The sequence below is a fragment of the Taudactylus pleione genome, unplaced genomic scaffold (assembly GCF_031769625.1).
Source record: "Taudactylus pleione unplaced genomic scaffold, aTauple2 ptg000903l, whole genome shotgun sequence".
In the NCBI taxonomy this organism is placed as follows: domain Eukaryota; kingdom Metazoa; phylum Chordata; class Amphibia; order Anura; family Myobatrachidae; genus Taudactylus; species Taudactylus pleione.
Genome location: NW_028285304.1, coordinates 2,266,071 through 2,287,097, shown reverse-complemented (window position 1 = coordinate 2,287,097; position 21,027 = coordinate 2,266,071). Strand labels below are relative to the sequence as shown.

Genomic DNA, 21,027 nt, shown 5'->3' with positions numbered 1-21,027 from the left:
TAACCCCTGCACCCCCGGAAGGGTAGGCATTTCTCCCGCATTTCTGCCCACTTCCTAGTGAAGTGGGCAAAATGGGAAGCATTTCCGTGGAGATCGCGGGTGTCCATGTAGGGGGCGGGGTTTAATTATGTGATTGTTCGGGAATCATCATTTGGCCCCGCCCCTATTTAAATCGCAGCAATTTACCATGAGGGGGCGGGGCTTAATTAAACAAATCATCAGGCCCCGCCCTCGTCGCTACCCTCCTGCTTCTCTTACCCAGAGAAAAAAAAAGTAGGCAAGTATGGTATGCTATACGAAGCTTGATCATTACCATTTTCCTTGATTTCAGGCTGCTATTAGTGATTTATAAATCTGCAGTGACTACCATGGCAACCACAGTCACATGGCAGTTGATGTAATGATCAGAAGATTTTAGAACTGCCCTTTTGAGCTCTGGGCCTGATTCAGAGCCGCTCGTAAGCGGCTGCTCGTTCGCACAACTACACATGCATACGGGTCGTAATGGGCAATCGTGCGCTCGCAAAACAGCGAGGGGCTGCTAATTTGATTGACAGAATGTACCGTTTGTGGGTGGTAACAGGGGAAGGTGCTTGGAAACGGGGGAATGGAGATCCGAATGCAGGCGTGCCAAACAGTCAAAAGGGCGTTTAATGGGAGTGCATAATTAGTAAAGGAGCGTCATCGATCACGTCACTTTGTTGTCTTTTAGCCTGAACTGCTCGCAGTGATAGCGGTAGGAAAAAGCTACCACAAGCACTGCGAGCAGTTCAGATGCCTTTCGATGTACCCGATTAATCTAATAAATACCGGAGATGATGTGTGATGCGAACGGCAAAGGGACGTCTTTACAAAATAGCAAGCGCATTTTTCGTTCGCTCGCTCAGACATAGAGGCGTCAACAAACCGCAAAGAGCGAGCGCTCAATTTAAATAGCCGGCCCCTTTTTTGGAACGACCGTCCGCAAATAGCGTTCGGGTCTGAATCAGGCCCACAGTCCGCTCTGTGAACTCTACAACCCTTCATCTCCTTTTTGCCCCTCTGCCATCACAGGAAACACTGACAGCCTGTGTATCTGACTTTCATACTGGGCGCTGCGCAAAGAGATTGATGGAGGAGTTGGAACAATATTTGCCTACTTTTGAAAAAGCATGTCAGGGAGAATGTGAAAGCAGCACCTATCAGCGCGGCGGTAAAGTGGGCGTGTACTGCTACATCTGAGGGGCGTGCCATACATGTGATGGGCGTGTACTGCTACATCTGAGGGGAGTGTCATATAATTGACTGACATCCAAACGTAAACAAGCCCAAAAGCAGTTAGTCTGATCTACGTGTTGATGAAAATACACTGATACTTTTCAGGGCTTGCTCATGTATTGGGTTTTACAAGGGATTCCATTTAAGTGGCCATGGGAAACCTTATATGAAAATGCATTTGGCCATAGGGATCATTGGGCCTGATTCAGACCCATTCGCGAGCGTCTGTCCGCTCGCAAGTGGGTCGATGTTATGGACTGAGCATGCGCACGACGGAGGGAGCTCCGTCGTGCGCATGCGCCAGACGCGACGAGCGAAGGAAAGTCCTTCGCTCGTTGTGTCCGATCAAAGGGGGCGTGCTGTCAATGTTGATTGACAGCACGCCCCCTTTGGTCAGGGAGTCAGGGAGATTGCTACTCTATCAGGGAGACAGGGAGATTGCTACTCTATCAGGGAGTCAGGGAGATTGCTACTCTATCAGGGAGTCAGGGAGATTGCTACTATATCAGGGAGACAGGGAGATTGCTACTATATCAGGGAGTCAGGGAGACTGCCACTCTATCAGGGAGTCAGGGAGATTGCTACTCTATCAGGGAGTCAGGGAGATTGCTACTCTATCAGGGAGTCAGGGAGATTGCTACTATATCAGGGAGACAGGGAGATTGCTACTCTATCAGGGAGACAGGGAGATTGCTACTCTATCAGGGAGACAGGGAGACTGCCACTATATCAGGGAGACAGGGAGATTGCTACTATATCAGGGAGTCAGGGAGATTGCCACTCTATCAGGGAGACAGGGAGACTGCCACTCTATCAGGGAGTCAGGGAGACTGCCACTCTATCAGGGAGTCAGGGAGATTGCTACTCTATCAGGGAGTCAGGGAGATTGCTACTCTATCAGGGAGTCAGGGAGACTGCCACTATATCAGGGAGTCAGGGAGACTGCCACTATATCAGGGAGTCAGGGAGATTGCTACTATATCAGGGAGTCAGGGAGATTCCTGCTATTTCAGGGAGATAGGGAGATTGCTACTATTTCAGGGAGTCTCTCTGACAATCAGGGAGAGTTGGCCGGTATGGTTGTTTGATGTTTTGATAATAGAAGAACATACAGCATATATTTTGGCATCAGAGCTTGGATTTGCCCATCCATGGTAATCATGGTCGCCTACACTCCCGATTCGGCCGGGAGCCTCCTGGAAATTGGGCGGCGCTCCCGTCCCCCGCAAGTCAACTCTCCTGGGTTGACTGCTGCCCCCCGCTCCCCCTGCGCACCCACTTATCGAGCAAAAGTGGGCGGTCTGGGGGGCGATGACGCGTTTCAGCATGAATCACGTCATCCGCCCCCCCCAGACCGCCCACTTTCATAGCCCCGTCCCTGCTTTAAAATGCTGGTAATATTGTCATTGTAAACCCGGGGGAGGGGCAGCCACGCCCCATGCACCACCTACTTACGCTGCCGCCATGCCCCCTGCTGCACCAACCAGAAGGGGCGGCCAGAAAGTCGGTAATTATGGCAGAAATGTATCCTGACATTAGATCATTTTACAAATTACATTTTCTCCCTCTGTAAAATAATCTTTCACTCACCGTACTCTTTTGAAATGGGATGCGGTCAGGATACACATCCCGACATGGGACTACAGATAGGCTTCGAACTCCCGACGCCTATCATTAGCCCCACTACAAAATCCCGACACCCGGCATACCGAACAAAGGTAAGCCGTGGTGACAGCGATTAGCCGCGCGGGGGGGGGTGAAGATTTAGCTTTAGGGACCCCCAGGAGGACTTAGGGTTAGGAACGCCTCCGGGAGAGTTGGAGTAGGGAAAGGGGGAGGGGTTAGGCAACCCCCGGGGGGGTTAGGTTTAGGGTGCGGGGACGGTGGGTTTGGTTTAGGCACTAGCGGGGGGAGGTTAGGGTTGGGCACTAGGGATGGAGGTTAGGGTTAGGCACCACTAAGGGAGGGTTAGGGTAGGGAGAGGGGAGGGTTAGAGTACTTACCTCCTGCTGTCGGAATCTGATCCATTACATACCGATTCCTTTTGAAATAGCCCTTATCTCTATTACTGTACGATTCCTTCTATGTAATATACACATTAACATCTGCGTTAGTAACAGGTGACATTTCAGCTGCTACACCTTCAGACGTGCTGCAATGAAATCCGCACTTGGGGGTCTATTCATTTAGAGCATGAAGCGGCTCACGATAAATATCACTATATAGCGCATCACATCGATACGCTATATAGTGAGGTTTAGTAGCCATTCGTGTACACTTACCTGTCCGGCGTCTTCAGGCGCTGTCCATCCCCTCCGCGATCCCTGGACGCAGTGACAATACAGATGTATCAGGTGCCCGATATGTCTGTATTCTCACTGCGCATGCGCCAGCGTCTGACCTGCTACGAAGCCAGTGCCGGGTAGACAACAGGGAAGTATGTAACTTCCCTGCTCTGTTTGGCTTGCGGTACAGATTACGCCATCCTCAGATGTACGCAGCAGAGGATCGGAAAGCTGAGCTTTCCGTTCTTCTATGAATCGCACTCACCATACAAACGTATGGTGATGCCATGCAGGCATGGAGCTGGGGGGCTGCTGGGGAAGGAATACACTTCTGCACGGTAACTTGCTCCATGAATTGCACGAAGCAGAGAAGAGCCCTGATTTCAGCTTCATGAATAGACACCTTGGATTGAACAGTTTTATAAAACTAGGTCAAAAAGAAATGGCGTCAGTCTTCAGGACGTTACTCCCATACTTTACTTGCACGCCTCACATTGCATATTTAGAAATCCCATCAGAAAGTAACTGGGGAAAGTACAGTAAGGATAATTATAAAACAAGTGATAAAACTCTCTGTGTATGGCGCTCCAGCCAATCAGATCTCAACTGTCATGTCTTTGAAAAATGACAGTTAGGAGCTGATTGGCTGGAGCACCATTTATCATACACAGCGAGTTTTATCACTCGCTGTGTGTGATCAAACTCATTGATAAATAAGACCCTAACCTTGCTGTTGCTTAAATTAGCTGATAGTATTGCTCTAATAGCGCCACCTGTGGGCTGAAGAAGATATGGATTGTTAGGTAGGATCACTTGAATTTGGGGCCCGATTCAGACTGCTCGCTAGATGCGTTCACACGCAGCCAAAGTATGCAAATCACGCAATCGCAATGCAAGACATTAGCACGCCCACTATGTCTTGGCGTGCGATCGCGGTGAGTATGTACACACCCACCAGCCTGTCATAAGACGCCCACTTTCCCTTAGTAATACCCGTCATCTCCAGGAAGTGTATTAAACAATCGGTAACATCGGACCCATACGCAGCATTTGTGGCTGACCATACCCTACCGCAAGCACTGCGAGTGCTGCTATGTGTAATTCAGCCATGTGAAGTGTATGCTGACGCTGTGTCTTAATTATGTACGCCCCTAAAACGGCGTTCTAACGCACAGACATGCCTGCGTTCGCACCACCACACCCCCCGTTTCCATCGACCATCCCGTCACCACCCACAAACGGCTCATCCTGTCACTCATTCTAGCGAGGAGTCTGGCCCTCATTCAGAGCCGTTCGTAAGCGGCCGTTCGCTCGTTCCGAGCGATGTTCGCACATCTGCGCAGCGTACGGTTTGTAATACGCATGCGCGAACCAGTCAGTGCGGCCGAAAATCGTTTGTTCGCTAAATAGCGAATGCCTGCTATTTTGAGTGACAGGAGGAGGCGACTGTGGGTGGTAACAGGGGAAGGTGCTTGAAAACGGGGAGTGGAGATCAGAACGCAGGCGTGCTTAAAGGTCAAAACGGGCGTTTTATGGGTGTGCATAATTAATACAGCAGCGTCAGCGACCACGTCACTTGGTTGATTTATAGTCAGAACTGCTCGCAAGATAGCGGTAGGAAAAACCAACCACAAGAATAGCGAGCAATTCATACGCTGTTCGATGTACTCGATTAATCAAATAAATAGCGGACATGACGTATGATGCGAGCGGCCAGGGGGCGTATCTTTCAAAATTACGACCGTAAGTTTTGTTCGCTTGTTCAGACATAGAGGCGTCAACAGACCGCAAAGAGCGAACGGTTCATTTGAATAGCCACCCCTTTTTCCAGAACGAACGACCGCAAATAGCGTCTGGCTCTGAATGAGGGTCTCTGTGCACAAGGGGCGATAGCAGTGAATGGTTTGCGCACGCGCACTGCGTCTTATACGCTTGCGCAGATTGAAAATATCAGGAGGCCACGTGCGAACGCATCCTAGTGAGCGGGTCTGAATCGGGCCCTTAATTCTCGGTTGTGTTATGTTTTGTTTTTTTGTATATGTACAGTAATTCTATTTTTTTTCCGCCACGAGGGAGAGAATGTATCTGATTCCGTATTGTAGCTGTAAAAGCTTGTACAAACAGTTTTGAACCACAACGCTAGTTAATAGAATAGATAAAACCTAGTAACCGTGGAAGCAGGTTTCCATAGCCTGAATGCAGCATTGTGTATCAGCGTATATTGAACGAATCTATAGAGCTCTATATTCTGCAGGGCATCGACGATTCAGAACGCTACAGGCAACATTAAATTTGGTTATGAAGCAAACTGCATAGATCTGATTTACTACAAGAAGATTAAATGTTGGATCATTGCTAACGATAAATGAATGAAACATATACAATTTATTGCGGCATTTGATTTATTGAGCTCCCTTTGGGCGGGGTGCAGCGAGCGTCACATTTTGGATGCGATGCTTCCCGTCACTGATCGCGTGTATAGCAGCATTTAGGGGTTCCCGACTATAGATAGGCAGTAACTACATAGACACCAGATGTTAGACAGTGAATAGTTCCACAGGGACAAAAGTCCGACACACTAAAGTTAGGCATGTAAAAAGGTCGAACGGTACAAAAGGTTGAAAGGGTCAAAAGTTCGCCATGAAAATGGTCGACACAAAAATGGTCGACATTTAAAAAAAAATAGGTTTAGGGTTAGGCACTTACCCCCACGGTTAGGCACTTAGCCAGATGGTTAGGATTAGGCACCAGGAGGGAGGGTTAGGGTTAGGCACAAAGGGAAGGGTTAGGGTGAAGATTAGGGTTTAAAAAAAAAAAAATAAGTTGTCCATTTTTGTGTCGACCATTTTCATGTAGAACTTTTGACCCCCGTCGACTTTTGTGCCTGTCGACCTTCGTACATGTCTAACTGTAGTGTGTCTGACTTTTGTCCCTGTCTAACTATTCACTGTCTAACATCAGGGGATAAATTTACTAAAGTGAGAGTTTTTAGAAGTGAGTTTTAGAAGTGATGTTGCCTATAGCAACCAATCAGATTCTACTTAACATTTAAGTAGCACCTCCTAGAAGATATTAGCTAGAAGCTGATTGGTTGCTATGGGCAACATCACTTTTAAAACTCACTTCTAAAAACTCTCACTTTAGTAAATTTACCCCCTGGTGTCTATCTGATTACTGTCTATGGGTTCTAGTTACTAAGCAGTGTTAGGAGACAGAGTGAAAAGTGATAAGAAAGTGGTAAGGCACCAGCCAATCAGCTCCCAACTGTCATTTTTCAAACACAGCCCGTGAGATGGCAGTTAGGAGCTGATTGGCTGGCACCTTATCACTTTTCACTCTGTCTCCTAACACTGCTTAGTAAATAGACCCCTATCTCTCATACACCCAGCATTTAGTAACGCCGTATGCATGTACATTTGCGCTTTCCCTATAAGAGCTGTCCTTTGCCGTGTGGGGACTTCCGGAAGACCTCTAGGAGTCCTGCGCCTGCGTAGCCATCGCCCAGCTAACGCGCGAGCCGTAGGTGACTCGGGGAGGGATCCTATTGTATCCCTCTCTGGGATTCTATTAGGCAACGTTATCTTTGGGGTCCAAGCACCAGAAAGTTTTGGTGATTCTGGTCAAACCTCCGAAAATGGAATTTTTCATGAAAGTGCGTCCTTCCCATTATCTGTAACCGTATTTATGACACAATTCAGGCCACATTTATGCAGAAGCTCAGAAAATTTTAAATGGTTCACAAACTTTCCTGGCATTGCTGTGACTCCCAGAGTGTTTTCCCCTGGCGCTGATCCAGCCCCAGACGCAATCCCGATTCGGTTGCAATTGACCGATTTTTTTTTTGAGACTGCGCATGCCCTATCAGCCGCAGCTGTTGTTGTTTTTTTTTGCACGGTACGACTCCTGCGGCTTTTTCACATTTTTGCGCAGCTGCCGCGTACATTGAAGCGACATTTGCGCCCACCTCTGAATCGGTCCCTCTGTCATTTTCCAGCCCAGCACATCGCAGGTCTTGCGGGTGATACTATGAGGATGCTTTTTTTTTTTTTTTTCCCTGCTGTTAATGTTCTTAAGGACTTAAACAATCCGGAGAGATCCGATGCCGCAAATAGACACTAGTGAGTCATTGTGTCAGCGGGGAATGTGCATCTGAGAATAGACAAGCGTTACATCCGCTATCAGGACGGAACAGAGATGCAGATACTTTAATGTAACCCACTTTTTAATTCGCTGTAACGTTACGTCAGCGTGGGAGGGCTGTTATCCTCTAAAGCTCAGGAAATGTTCCCGTTTCTGGGAATAATTGTTTCAGTTTGCACCAAAGACGTTTGTCAGGAGCCTGATTTGATGGAAAATGCTCCTTCGTAGTGTAACAGTCTTTTGTTTCCCTTCATTATCCGCACAGGTATTGATTAAATGGATTATGGACTAATGGCCGCAAAGGCCGCTACATTAGAGGTAGAAGGTCGTGGTATTGTAGGGGGCTTAAGATGGCGTGATTAGTCGCTCCAATAACGCCATTACCGACTTTCTTGTTAAATATCCGTCATAGAAGCCTATTTTATTTAGTTGAGAGTGATGAATATTCAATCCCATCTTTTACGAAAACCTCAGCCATTCCCGACGTGGGCGGCCATGATGGTCTTTCCTGAAAGTGCCTCGTCCTATGCTGTATAGAAAGAGAACATGAAATATAAACAGATACAAGATTAGGGGAAAAGGGCTGCTCATGGGTTATTTATTAATCTACGGAAAGGACTCATGATGTCAGGCAAATTTTTCTTTAAAAAAATATGGCAACAGAATTTATGCTGATACGTGAAAAGGGGGGGGGATGTAGTCAGCATCAGGGCGTGCGGGATACGACGGGCGAAATCCTGACAGCAGAGTCTCAACCGCCGGCATCCCGAAGGTAAGTATCGGGCGAAAGGGGGAGAGTTAGGGTGCATGGTTAGGGTTAGGCACCAGGGGGCAGGGTTAGGTTTGGGTGTGGGGAGGGAGGAGGTTAAGTTTAGGCACTAGAGGGGGGGGTCGGTGTTAGGGTTAGGCATCAGGGAGGGAGGGTTAGGTTTAGTCTTACCTGCTTTCCTTACGGGTGTTGGGATTCTGAGCATCGCCATCCCAACTGCTGAGTTCTCATACCCAACCCGTGGAAAGGTACACCGGCTGGTACAGGTCCCTCTCCATTAGAAAAGAGACAATTAATTGTGAATGGCCTCATTCTATTTCATTCACGCACACTCTTATCACGGTACATTCACATTACTACAAATTTTAAAAATATTATTTTGTAGCCTTTAGGTATTGGTGTGACCATCACATTTTACCGCCCCCCCCCCAAAAAAAAATCTAAGGGTCCATTTACTAAACTAGTGGTTCGCCAACTCGGTCCTCAGGACCCCACACAGTTCACGTTTTCCAGGTCACCCAGCAGGAGCACAGGTGTAGTCATTACTCACTGACACATTTTAAAAGATCCACAGGTGGAGATAATTATTTCACTTGCGATTCTGTGAGGAGACCTGGAAAATATGCACTGTTTGGGGTCCTGAGAACCGAGTTTGAGAGCCTCTGTACTAAGCCTTGGATGGAGATAAAGTGAACGTAGATAAAGTACCAGCCAACCAGCTCCTAACTGCCATGGCTGTGTTTGAAAAATGACAGTTGGGAGCTGGTAGGTTGGTACTTTATCTCCATACAAGGCTTAGTAATTAGACCCCATAGAATGTGACAGCAGAAGAGAAGTCGGCCCATTCTCCGGTTATACCAAGTGGTCAACAAAAAAGGCTTTTCCCCGACCTTAACGTAACGATCTCAACAGAAACTGTCAAACCAGAGGCTGCGTCAGTCGCCCCCATCATAATCCCAGGCAGTTTATGAAGTTGTTGAAAGACATCAGTAAGTCCTTAGATGGGGAGCTTCAAAGGGGATGTACTGAATATGCCGGCGGACGGATGCCGGCCGTCGATATACCGACGCCGCTATCCCGAATGGGATCAGAATACCGGCGTTGGCATCCCTACCGCCGGAATCCCAAACATAGGATCCGGGTAAGTATTCGCTTTAGCCTGGGGAAGGGGGCTTTAGGTTTAGGGACCCCCGGAGGGAAATTAGGGTTGTAGCGTCGGGATTTGAACCACCGGTATTTCGTACCCATCCAGTGCTACCGGCCAAGGTGGCAGTAATGGGCATTATAGGGAGGGATCCACATGGCTGTTGTTCAGAGTAGCAGTGAATTGCCCAGCAGGGGCGCCACCTCCAAAATGTTAGGCATTGAACTGAGGGCCTGATTCAGACCCGGACGCTATTTGTGTCCGCTCGCTGGCTAAAAGGGACCGGCTATATAAATCATGCGCTCGCACTGCATCGCGTAAAGCCGCCCACTAAGTAATAGCGAGCGGCTGCACTGTGTGCCCGCACCTGTATAAAGACGCCCCTTTGCCACTCGCAACACACGTCATCTCCGGCAGTTGTAGGATTAATCGGGAACATCGAGAGCCATCGGAGCTGCTCGCAGCGCTTGTGGTAGCCTTTTCCCACCACAACATTGCGAGCAGTTCTGGCTAAAATACAACCCAGTCACGTCTGTAATGACGCTACTTTGCTAATTATGCACACCCATCAAACGCCGTTCTGACGGTCGGGCACGCCTGCGTTCGCACATCCACACCCCCATATACAAGCACCTTCCCATGTTACCACCCACAAAAGGCACTGTCACTCAAAATAGCGGCCCGACTGCGGGCTATGGGTGAGCACTTTCCCATCGCAATGCGCACGTGCATTGTGACTCATACGCATGCACGGATTGCCTGAGGGCACTACTTAGCCTGTCTAACAATGGACAATTCCTCTAACGTCTGGACTAGGGGCCTGATTCAGACCCACTCGCGAGCGGCTGTCCGCTCGCAAGTAGGTCGATGTTCTGGACTGAGCATGCGCACGACGGAGGGAGCTCCGTCATGCGCATGCGCCAGACGCGACGAGCGAAGGAAAGTCCTTCGCTCGTTGTGTCTGATCAAAGGTGGCGTGCTGTCGATGTTGATTGACAGCACGCCCCCTTTGGTAGGCGTGCCGGGGGCGTGCCTCCCTGACGGGGGCGTTCCCACGGGAACGCCTCCCGTCAGAAGCCGGCCCACTGACATCAATAGTGATGTCAGTGGGAGTGATTTTGGCTCTGATAGAGCCAAAATCACTCCGGAGCTTGCGGTTGAAAACCTCAACCGCAGGCTCCGGCTTGCTGTTTCGATGGTCGCGATGGTCAAGACCATCGCGGCCATCAAACTGCACGCTCGAATAGCCTGTGGGTGGTGACCCACAGCTATACGAGCGTCCAGGAGGACGCTCCATTTTCATGGAGGCCGGCCCTCATTCAGAGCATGCGCTCTGCTCAGAGCGTACGGCTCTGAATGAGGGCCTAGGTTTAGACTTAAGTCTGGTACGCAGGGTAGTCTCAGGGCTACAGTTATGGCATGTCGGGATGAGCAGTGTCTGACTTGCATGCTTAAGAGGAAATAACCTTGTCAAAAATTGTTTTCCTGAATAATAATAATAAGAGTCATCACTTAGACATTTTCCTTATCTTTTCTACAATATTTATTTTTTATTTTTGTACTAACGTAATCTCTTTTTGTTTTCTATCCAGACTGGAAGCACAGACAGACCCTCCAGGGAAAGCCCCAGCCGATTACTGACTGCTGCGCAGGAGAACATCCGAAAAGTCGCCGACTCGTCGAACTGAGCCACAGCCATGAATTTCCTCCGCCGGCGCCTCTCCGATAGCAGCTTTGTGGCCAACCTGCCCAATGGCTACATGATGGACCTCCAGCGGCCGGACAATTCCACCAGCTCCCCGGTATCCCCGGCCATGGAGCGGAAGCAGCCTCAGCAAGTCCCAACCTCCACCTCGGCGCCGGGCTCCAGCCTTTTCAGTTCTATCACCCAAGCAGTGAAACAGACCACTCAGGCTGCCGCTGGCCTTGTAGAGCAGACGGGCCCCCCCGCACCCCCGGTGGTTCTGAAGCCCAAGATTCTCTTGGTGATTGATGATGCGCACACAGATTGGTAAGGAAGCCCTGCAAACAGGAGGAGAACCCATGTCTGTACGGCCATGGCTGTCAATCATCCCCCCCACCATTACTTCATGTACATGTGGTGTCATTAGAGGGGAATGGTATGGGATGCCGGTGCTCGGGATACCAGCAATCTGACAAGGTTAGGATAGCAACACTTGTCGGTCGGTATCATAACCCTTCCCCTGTCCCTAATCCTCCCGCCCCGGTGCCATAACCTAACCCTCCCCCCTTAGTGCCTAACCCTCCCCCTCGTGCCTAACCCTTCCTCTAGTGCCTAATCCCTAACCCTCCCCCTAGTGCCTAACCCTCCCTCTAGTGCCTAATCCCTAACCCTCCCCCTAGTGCCTAATCCCTAACCCTCCCTCTAGTGCCTAACCCTAACCCTGCCCCTAGTGCCTAACCCTCCCCCTAGTGCCTAACCCTCCCTCTAGTGCCTAATCCCTAACCCTCCCCCTAGTGCCTAACCCTCCCCCTAGTGCCTAACCCTCCCTCTAGTGCCTAATCCCTAACCCTCCCCCTAGTGCCTAACCCTCCCTCTAGTGCCTAACCCTCCCCCTAGTGCCTAACCCTCCCTCTAATTCCTAATCCCTAACCCTCCCCCTAGTGCCTAACCCTCCCTCTAGTGCCTAATCCCTAACCCTCCTCCTAGTGCCTAACCCTCCCCCTAGTGCCTAACCCCTAACCATCCCTCTAGTGCCTAACCCCTAACCCTCCCTGTAGTGCCTAACCCTCCCTCTAGTGCCTAACCCATAACCCTGCACCTAGTGCCTAACCCCTAACCCACCCCCTAGTGCCTAACCCCTAACCCTCCCTCTAGTGCCTAACCCCTAACCCTCCCCCTTAGTGCCTAACCCCTAACCCTCCCCCTTAGTGCCTAACCCCTAACCCTACCTCTAGTGCCTAACCCCTAACCCTCCCCCTAGTGCTTAACCCTAACCCAGGCACTTACCTGCGGTGCTATAACACGATTTGCATAATTTTAGCTCCACCCAAAGCAGAGATTCCATTTATTACCTCCCCATCCTGCCCACTTTACTAAGAAGAGGGCGGGATGCGGGCGATCCGCCCACTCTTCCAGGGGTGCGTGAGACTAGTCTGAAAAATGGGGAGTCTCACGCACCATCCGAGAGAGTATAGGTATGTATGTTTCAGGGACAGTGTGAAAGTCACACTTATGGCGCTGATGAGGGCGTGTACTGCATCGTGTCATAAAACTGACTTGCGTGCAAAATGGCAATGAGCCCCAATGCAGTTACATAGTTCTATAAAAATATTAGTAAAATCGTGCGAGATATTGCCATAGGCGTGACTGTGTATTACAAATATGCTGCACTCTATTATTCTCTAGCATCTTAAATGGCCCCCTCTAGCTCTCTACCTTCTACCAAGTGTATGGCATTCCTCATGTGCCCCCTGTAATTCATCACACATCCAGGGGCTGACATGTTGCCATCATTGTGCTGGAGAGCAGCAGCCATTTTCTTGTAGCACACGTCTTCCTTATCCTTCTCCCCAATGTTCTCTCCATGGTGAGTGGAGAGTGATGACCTGATCACTGTGTGTGCCTGGCCTCAGGTAGATTGCTAGGCTATCCATGGAGTCAGGGAGATCACCACTATTTCAAGGATTCTCCCTGACATCGATGGAGAGTCGGCAACTATGCTCTGATACAGCAAATCTGGAAATGGATGGAAAACCTATCTGTAGTCTGTATCTGGCCTTGCAAGTGTTATGCTTAGAAACTCACAGGGTAAAGGGTAGTCTAATGCCATGCGAATGGTGTTCTCAGAAGTGACGTATTTATCCATATTTATTACATTGATTGAACATTAATTGATGAGTATATAGCAATCAATTGCCATTAAGAGCCGTATTCAATCAGAGATTTTCCTGGGATAAAGTATCGTCCGCGTGCCCGCTTTATCCCCGTATTCAATTTAAAACCAGCGAAAACGGGACCCGGCGAATTGGAAGCTACGAAAAAAAACGGGAATTTTCGGGAATTAATTGTAGGAACCCCCTAAAGATGTCCATACATGGGGGATCACTATGGGTACCCCTGTTTTTGCCTGCAAAAGAAAGTCGGGTGTTTAAATAACCACGGCAGGTGTTTTTTCCCGACATTGAAGAAGTGATGGAGAAGAGCACTTGGGTTTTTTTTTCTATTTTTTTAAGTGGTCCCATCAAATTTGGGGTACACGAAAATGAGTACTAGCATATTTTTAATCCCTAAAGTCATTTTTTAAAATTCTGCAAAAATGCACCTGCCGCTAATAGCCTATTCTAGAAAATACCTGCCGCATACTTACAGAATAGCCCTGAACCTATTTCCCTATTTTTAAACACTGTTTCCACTTTTTTTTTTCACCCCAAATTTTTTAATTCATTTTTTGGGGTGTCCCTATTTTTAATTTTTTTTACTTTTTTTGACACTTTATTTTTAATGACATTCCCAGGGGTGCAGGCTATTTTTTTTTAAGCCTGCACCCCTAAACCCCAATTCTGCACTTTTTTTCGCCATGTAAAACATGGTGAAAACTTATCCCCGTTTTTTTTTCAAAGACTTTTCGAATCTGCGAAAAGTCTTTGAAATTGAATACGGGGATAATTGAAACATGCAAAAATGACGTCATCAGCGATAATTTATCGCCGTTTTTCGACTTTTCGCAGCCTAATTGAATACCCCCCTATATAAATACACAAATAATTAATTATCAGAGATTAACCCAGAAGCCACATGCAGTATTTAAACTCTCCCACTAGATGTCAGAGTTGTACTAAATAATATCTGGTCATTAATATGTACATATGAGGCTTATTTAATAACTAAGTGCAAACACATTATCCTTTTCTCTTGGGAGCTGGCACAAGTCAGCAACAACCGGTTTAGGAGCTACATAAATCTATTGAGTATCCTCAGCTTTTACATCCTGTCAACGATTAACATCTATTGTAATATGTCTTCTTCATTATGAGGTTGTCATTGCTTATATTTGAACTGCTCATAACATTAATCTCGTTGCTATTTGCAACATTTTTGGAGACTCTGGAATTGCCAATTCACATGTTCGCAAAGTCTCGCTTTAGCCCCGTTTTACAAATCATCAACCATTGGAAAAAAGATGGTTTGACCATTAAAATCCTGGGATGCACAAACAGGGCAATAAAAGCACGGGCAAACACAGGACCCGATTCAGACCCGCTCGCTAGATGCTGTTGCACGCAGCCAAAGTATGCAAATCCCGCCATCGCACGGCAAGACATTAGCACGCCCACTATGTCTTGGCGTGCGATCGCGGTGTGTTTCTAGACGTCTACCAGCCTGTTTTAAGACGCCCACTTTTCCACGTCATCTCCAGGAAGTGTATGCAACAATCAGTAACATCGAGTAACATCGGATCTATAAGCAGCACTGGTAGCTGACCATATCCTACCGCAAGCACTGCGAATGCTCCTGTGTGTAATTCAGCCATGTGACGTGTACTATGACGCTGCGTCTTAATTATGCACGCCTCTGACACAGCGTTAAGACGCTCAGACACACCTGCATTCGCACCTCCACTCCCCCCGTTTCCATTTCTGAGTGGTATGTAGTCAGGACAGTGAAATCCCAGCATAGGACTAATGATTAGCATCTAAATACCAACGCCTATCATTAGCCCCACGCCGAAATCCCGACACCCTGCATACCGATCGTACGTAAGCGGGCGTCGGGAGCGGATAGCCGCAGGGAATGGGAAGGGTTAGGTTTCCCGGGGGGACTTAGGGTTAGGCTAGGGTAAGGGGGGTTAGGGTCAGGCACCCCCTGGGAGAGGTTAGGGATAGGCACCCCTCTGGGAGGTTTAGGGAGGGGAGAGGGTTAGGGATAGCCTACTTACCTCCCCTGTCGGGATCTTCATCTTCCGAAATCGGTATTTCATCCGCCAGGCTGGCGTCCGGCGGTATAACATATCGATTCCGTTCCGAGTAACTCTATGGTCGCTCAGCATGGCCGCGGTAACTAAGGCGCTGGAGCCATATTTCTTGCTTACGGGATCGCAGGGTGTGACGGTCGCCACACGTCTGCGTCTTTAGCCGACACTGCCCGTTATCTCCCCCAAACGCTCCCTAATTGTCAGTCACACTGTGACTAAATAGCCGCTGCGAGAGACTACGGCAATGTACCTCGCCACATGCTCGGCGCGACTCAGACGCATGCGCAGATGGACGATTGTCGCTCAGCTGCAGAAATATCGGCACAGCGTACGGCTATGAACAGGCCCTGTGTCTTTATCTTAATTCTAGGGGAACAAATCAATGATCAGGGGATGTTCGACTGCGTTCGTTCCGAGAATGACAGTAGCCCCACATCGCACGATTTCCTGCGCACTTCTAAATATGACTATTTGCCATGTTACTGGCCGCGAGGTGCCGGTGTTTTTAGACCGTATCCAGCACTCTCATGGCCACCGCCACTAACTGGACCGGCTCCCCTGCGAAAACATTTGCTGGTGGCGCCGCCTGACGCGCACGCCCTCACGTGTGCTGAAATGCTGTTCCGCCATATCTGACCGTATGCAGAGATAAAGGTCGTTCATCACAAAGATGATCATGTTAATGGGCCAAATGGCCCCGAAGGCTCCCCCTCCAATGTAATCAGTTATTAAAAAAATAAATAAAAATACCACACATAGGGCCTGATTCAGTAGCGTTCGCAGCTGCGATTTAGCACGGAACGCAGCCGCGAAAATATGCTAATGCCGCCCGCTGCTGTCCTCTCATATCCGTCCATCCTCGTTGTTCTGGGCAAACATCGGTACAATCGACGCACAGCGGCCACTCATGCAGCATTTACACCGGCTCTGACCAGCCACAAATTCTGCAGATTCTGAGCGATCTCATGCTGCGTAGGCAATCGCAGTGGCTAATTCATGCACGCCCATGAAACGGCGTTCCAACGGACATACACCTACACTCCCCCGGCACCACCCCCCAAACGCTCACAGCCCGTCACTCACTCTGCGTTGGATTATTCTGTGTGTGCGTAATCGCAGTGCGATTGCAGCGCATGCGCACTGACGGCTTATACGCATGCGCAGTGGCTAACAATCCCATGATTTGCGCACGTAGTTGCATTGGCGATCGCAGCTGAATCGGGCCCATGGTGCTAATATTTGCAATTATTCAAAAATGCCTTTTAGGTGTTTTAAGATAAAGTCATTATCTGTCTGCCTAGAACAGGGATGGGGAACCTTTTTTCTGCCGAGGGCCATTTTGATATATAGAACATTATTCGCCGGCCTGGTGCAGGCCGCGCCCCCTCTGTGACATCACACAGGGGGCGGGGCCACAATCACCGGAGATTACAGCAATGCCCAGAGCATCCTTGGGATGCTTCGGGGAGCTGTAAGGACAGCGGTGTGACCATCTGAAGCATCCTAAGGTCAGCATCCTCTGCTGAATAGATTCTGGCTGCAGGGTGCCGTTATAGGCACTCTGCTAGCCAGATGAGGCTAGCAGAAAAAAGCTCAGAGGGCCAAACCAAATGATGCCGAGGGCAGGAGGTTCCCCATCCTTGGCCTAGAACATATCCCTACATAAATCCCTCCATAAATGGTCTGCCAATCAAATGTTAGCTTTCATAAGACAACCCTAGACTGCTAAAAGCTGATATCTTATTGGTTGCTGAGGGCTCATCATTACGTTTTGCCCCCTTGTTATTGCTTTAGCCCGTCGGGCTCTCTTTCCATGTAACTGATACCCACTTCCGTGCTCTCCTCGCTGCGCCATCAGCCAGCCCCTGCACCCTAGTGACAATACAGCGGATTGCTGCTGACGCACCATCGGTATACGCATTTATTTCAACACGTGAGGTCACAACTTAAATAGATGAAATAATGACGTTTATAAAGGGATCTAGGGCTCAGACCGATTTTCAGTTTTACTTTACTAGTAAACAATTCAACCTAGACATCTGCAGCCGCCATAGATGGGACTGAGGCCCTGTCTGCGGTGAAAGCCGTCGCTGCGGAATTGTGATGCTCGCTGCTGAACATTCTTCCATCTTTACTCCACATCTCCAAGGCATCTGCCCCTCGCTGCTATCTCACCCCCTTTGTACCCACACAATCAGCTCATACAGTAGAGCCTTGTCCCCCGGATCTTCCAGGCTGCGATCCTGGGGACGCTCGCAGCCGGTGACAGTTTTCACAGTTCCCAGTCGCTATTGTGCTGCAGGCCCCCGGCCGGACGTGCTGTATCTCTGGATTAATCCCACAAACTGGGGCTGGGGATTTGGATGGCACGTGAGCTACATACACAGTAGGGTCTATACTGAGAACAAGAAGTGTTGGAATCCTAAGATAAAATAAATCAGTGCACAAAGGGAGAGGAATCCTACTTATCTGCATGGGAGATTTCCAGCTAGCCCTTACAGGGAGAGGTCCATCTGGGCCGTGACCCTACAGGGTGACCCTACACATTGGAGCTGATTCTGAAATGGACGCAAGTCCAAGGGGTCTATTTACTAAGCAGTGTTAGGAGACAGAGGGCCTGATTCAGACCCGGTCGCAAGCGCTGAGTGCTTGCAACCGGGTTGATGGTGGCCCAGAGGGCATGCGCACGCCGGAGCCGGCTCCGTCGTGCGCATGCGCGAGACCCAGATAGCGACAGGCAATCCGTCGCTCTGGGTCTCGCACCAAAGGGGGCGTGCTGTCGATATTGAGTGACAGCACGCCCCCTTTGGTGGGCGGGCCGGGGGGGGTGGCTGCCCAGATGGAGGCGTTCCCATGAGAACGCCTACCATCTGGGGGTGGCCCCACTGACATCACAAGTGATGTCAGTGGGAAAGCTTTCGGCTCTGTTTGAGCCGAAAGCTCTCTGGGGCTCGCGGCCACGAGACCCTACCACAAGCCCCGATGGTCGAGATGGTCTTGACCATCGCGACCAACATCCTGGCCGCTCGCATTAGCTGTGGGTGGCAACCCACAGCAATGTGAGTGGCCAGGAGGCCGCTCCATAAAAAAAAAAAAAGACGCCCTGATTCAGAACGAGCGCTCTATCAGAGCGTCCGGCTCTGAATCAGGTCATGAGTGAAAAGTGATAAGAAAGTGATAAGGTGCCAGCCAATCAGCTCCCAACTGTCATTTTTCAAACACAGCCTGTGAGATGACAGTTGGGAGCTGATTGGCTGGCACCTTATCACTTTCTTATCACTTTTCACTCTGTCTCCTAAGACTGCTTAGTAAATATACCCCCAAAGGCGGACGGATCACGCAGATATCTGCAAACTGCGCGTGCGCTGTAGAAAGCAATCGCCGCGTGAGCGTGCTCTGCGCCATGCATACGCACAAGGACGGTCAGCACAGCAGCAGCGCTACTGGACGCAGGCTGCCTTCCTAGGCACCCTGCTAGCCAGATGCAGAGGCCGCAGGGCAGGGAGGGGCACCGCTCGCACACCCTCCCTACTGCCCTGCCCGATACTGATGGCTGCGGGCGGAAAAACAGTAGGCGGCCCGGTCTTCATTAATAGGTGTGGGTAACGGGCACAGCATTACGGTAGTAAGTAGGCTGCCACGTCGGTATGGAAAAGCAGCCAGAATTTGAATGAGCCCCTTTTTCTTTAAGAAATATTGTAACGCTTTTTTTCTAAAGTGTTGTTCATATACTTGCTATGGAGTAAAGGAAGATTTTCCAATCCGTGGTCTGTCCAGCGACTGTGGAACTACAATACCCAGCAGCATGCCAGTTATGCTCAGATTTGTAGTACCTCGGAGATTGCCCAATCCTGTTTAGAAGTGATATATTTGGTAATGCCATGCAAGGTGTTGCCGATTTTTTTTTCAAGATTATTTGGCCACTAGATGGTGCTGTTGCGTTCAAGTGTAGGGCAGGTGTATTGTTATGTTTCTGGGTCGACTCAGTAATAGGCAGTTCTTGGTTTTATATCTATAGTGTGAGTTAACGATTGGAGACTGGACAGAGCGTTTTTGGCCCCTACAGTTCCTCAAATGCTCTTAGCGGTCTCTGAGGTGTATACAAAAACATTTAAAAATCTGTTTCCCGTCAAGTGTTTACGGGCCGTCAGTCTTTGTGTGTATTTCTCTTCCAAGTTTCACTTGTTTCATATTCGTCCAATCTATTAGTCACAGCAATAACAGAGTGGGCATTGTCTGCGGCTCAGGTACTGGATGGATGTGAGGCCCCCTAGTGGCACTGACGCATTTAACCACTGGCATTTTAGCAAAGTATTAGTTGCTGGAGTTTCAGTGTAATCTTATGTGATTGTTTTAGTGTCACATATATTTCTTTATATGTCTTCTGTCAGCTAATGAGTGTCTTTTACTGTATGGTTGTGTATAAATGGTCACTGCACCTAAATGAATGCAGCGTCATATAAATCAGCCAGCGGTGTGTGCACATCTGGGCCGACGCAGTTCACCCATTGTATTTATCAAGCGATGAATTACCATCTGTACTGACGTCAGTGGGATAGTCCTGATTTGGGGCTCTTTCTTGCCATCACAATCAGGACTGCATTATTCTAATCTTCCCGGCAGTCCGGCAGAATGTCCCAATCACCAGTGCCCTACATATCAGAGCACTACGTACCGGCCACTGGTACCCATGGCAATGGGAGGGTCATTGGAGGGTACCAGAGGCGCTAAGCGCACGTCCCCCCCATGATGATGTGGTCATGCCCCCTGTCCTGACCCCTGCAAATACTGGGAGGTATGAATACCGAATGTGTTTACTTTAACTACACTTTATGTGGAGAATGTCATTATCATCAGTCAAGACAATATTCTATAGTGTGTACATGATACTTCCTTTCATTATTATTATTGTGTACAAGTGATACTTGCTGACTTTTCAGCGGTTTCCCCGAGGAATCCCGTAGAGGGAGGTGCAGGAGGTATGGGTGTTGGGAGGTATGCTCTCTGCAGGTATAGTTGTTGGGAGGTATGCTGGTTGGAAGGATGTTGTTCGGAGGAATGGGTGTTGGGAGGTATGCTTTCTTGAGGTATGGGTGTTGGGAGGTATGCTGGTTGGAGGTATGGGTATTGGGAGATATGCTGTTTGGAGGTATGGGTGTTGGGAGGTATGCTCTCTGGAGGTATGGGTATTGGGAGGTATGCTGGTTGGAGGTATGGGTGTTGGAGGTATGCTGTTGGGAGGTATGGGTGTTGGGAGATATGCTGTTATGGGTGTTGGGAGATATGCTGTTTGGAGATATGCTGTTTGGAGGTATGGGTGTTGGGAGATATGCTGTTCGGAGGTATGAGTGTTGGGAGGTATGCTGGTTGGAGGTATGGGTATTGGGAGATATGCTGGTTGGAGGTATGGGTGTTGGGAGATATGCTATTTGGAGGTATGGGTGTTGGGAAATATGCTGGTTGGAGGTATGGTGTTGGGAGATATGCTGTTTGGAG

General features: G+C 49.1%; 1 protein-coding gene across 2 annotated transcripts in view; it reads left to right on the top strand.

Annotated features, from left to right (window-relative positions):
* Nucleotides 1-21,027, top strand: part of SYN3 (synapsin III) — a 316,630-nt gene that overhangs the window by 48,650 nt on the left and 246,953 nt on the right. For both annotated transcript variants that reach the window (XM_088459273.1, XM_088459272.1), the window contains exon 2: nucleotides 11,188-11,606. In XM_088459273.1, the coding sequence (XP_088315399.1) occupies nucleotides 11,293-11,606 (314 nt within the window). In that variant the 5' untranslated portion in view covers nucleotides 11,188-11,292. The remainder of the gene's footprint in view (nucleotides 1-11,187; nucleotides 11,607-21,027) is intronic.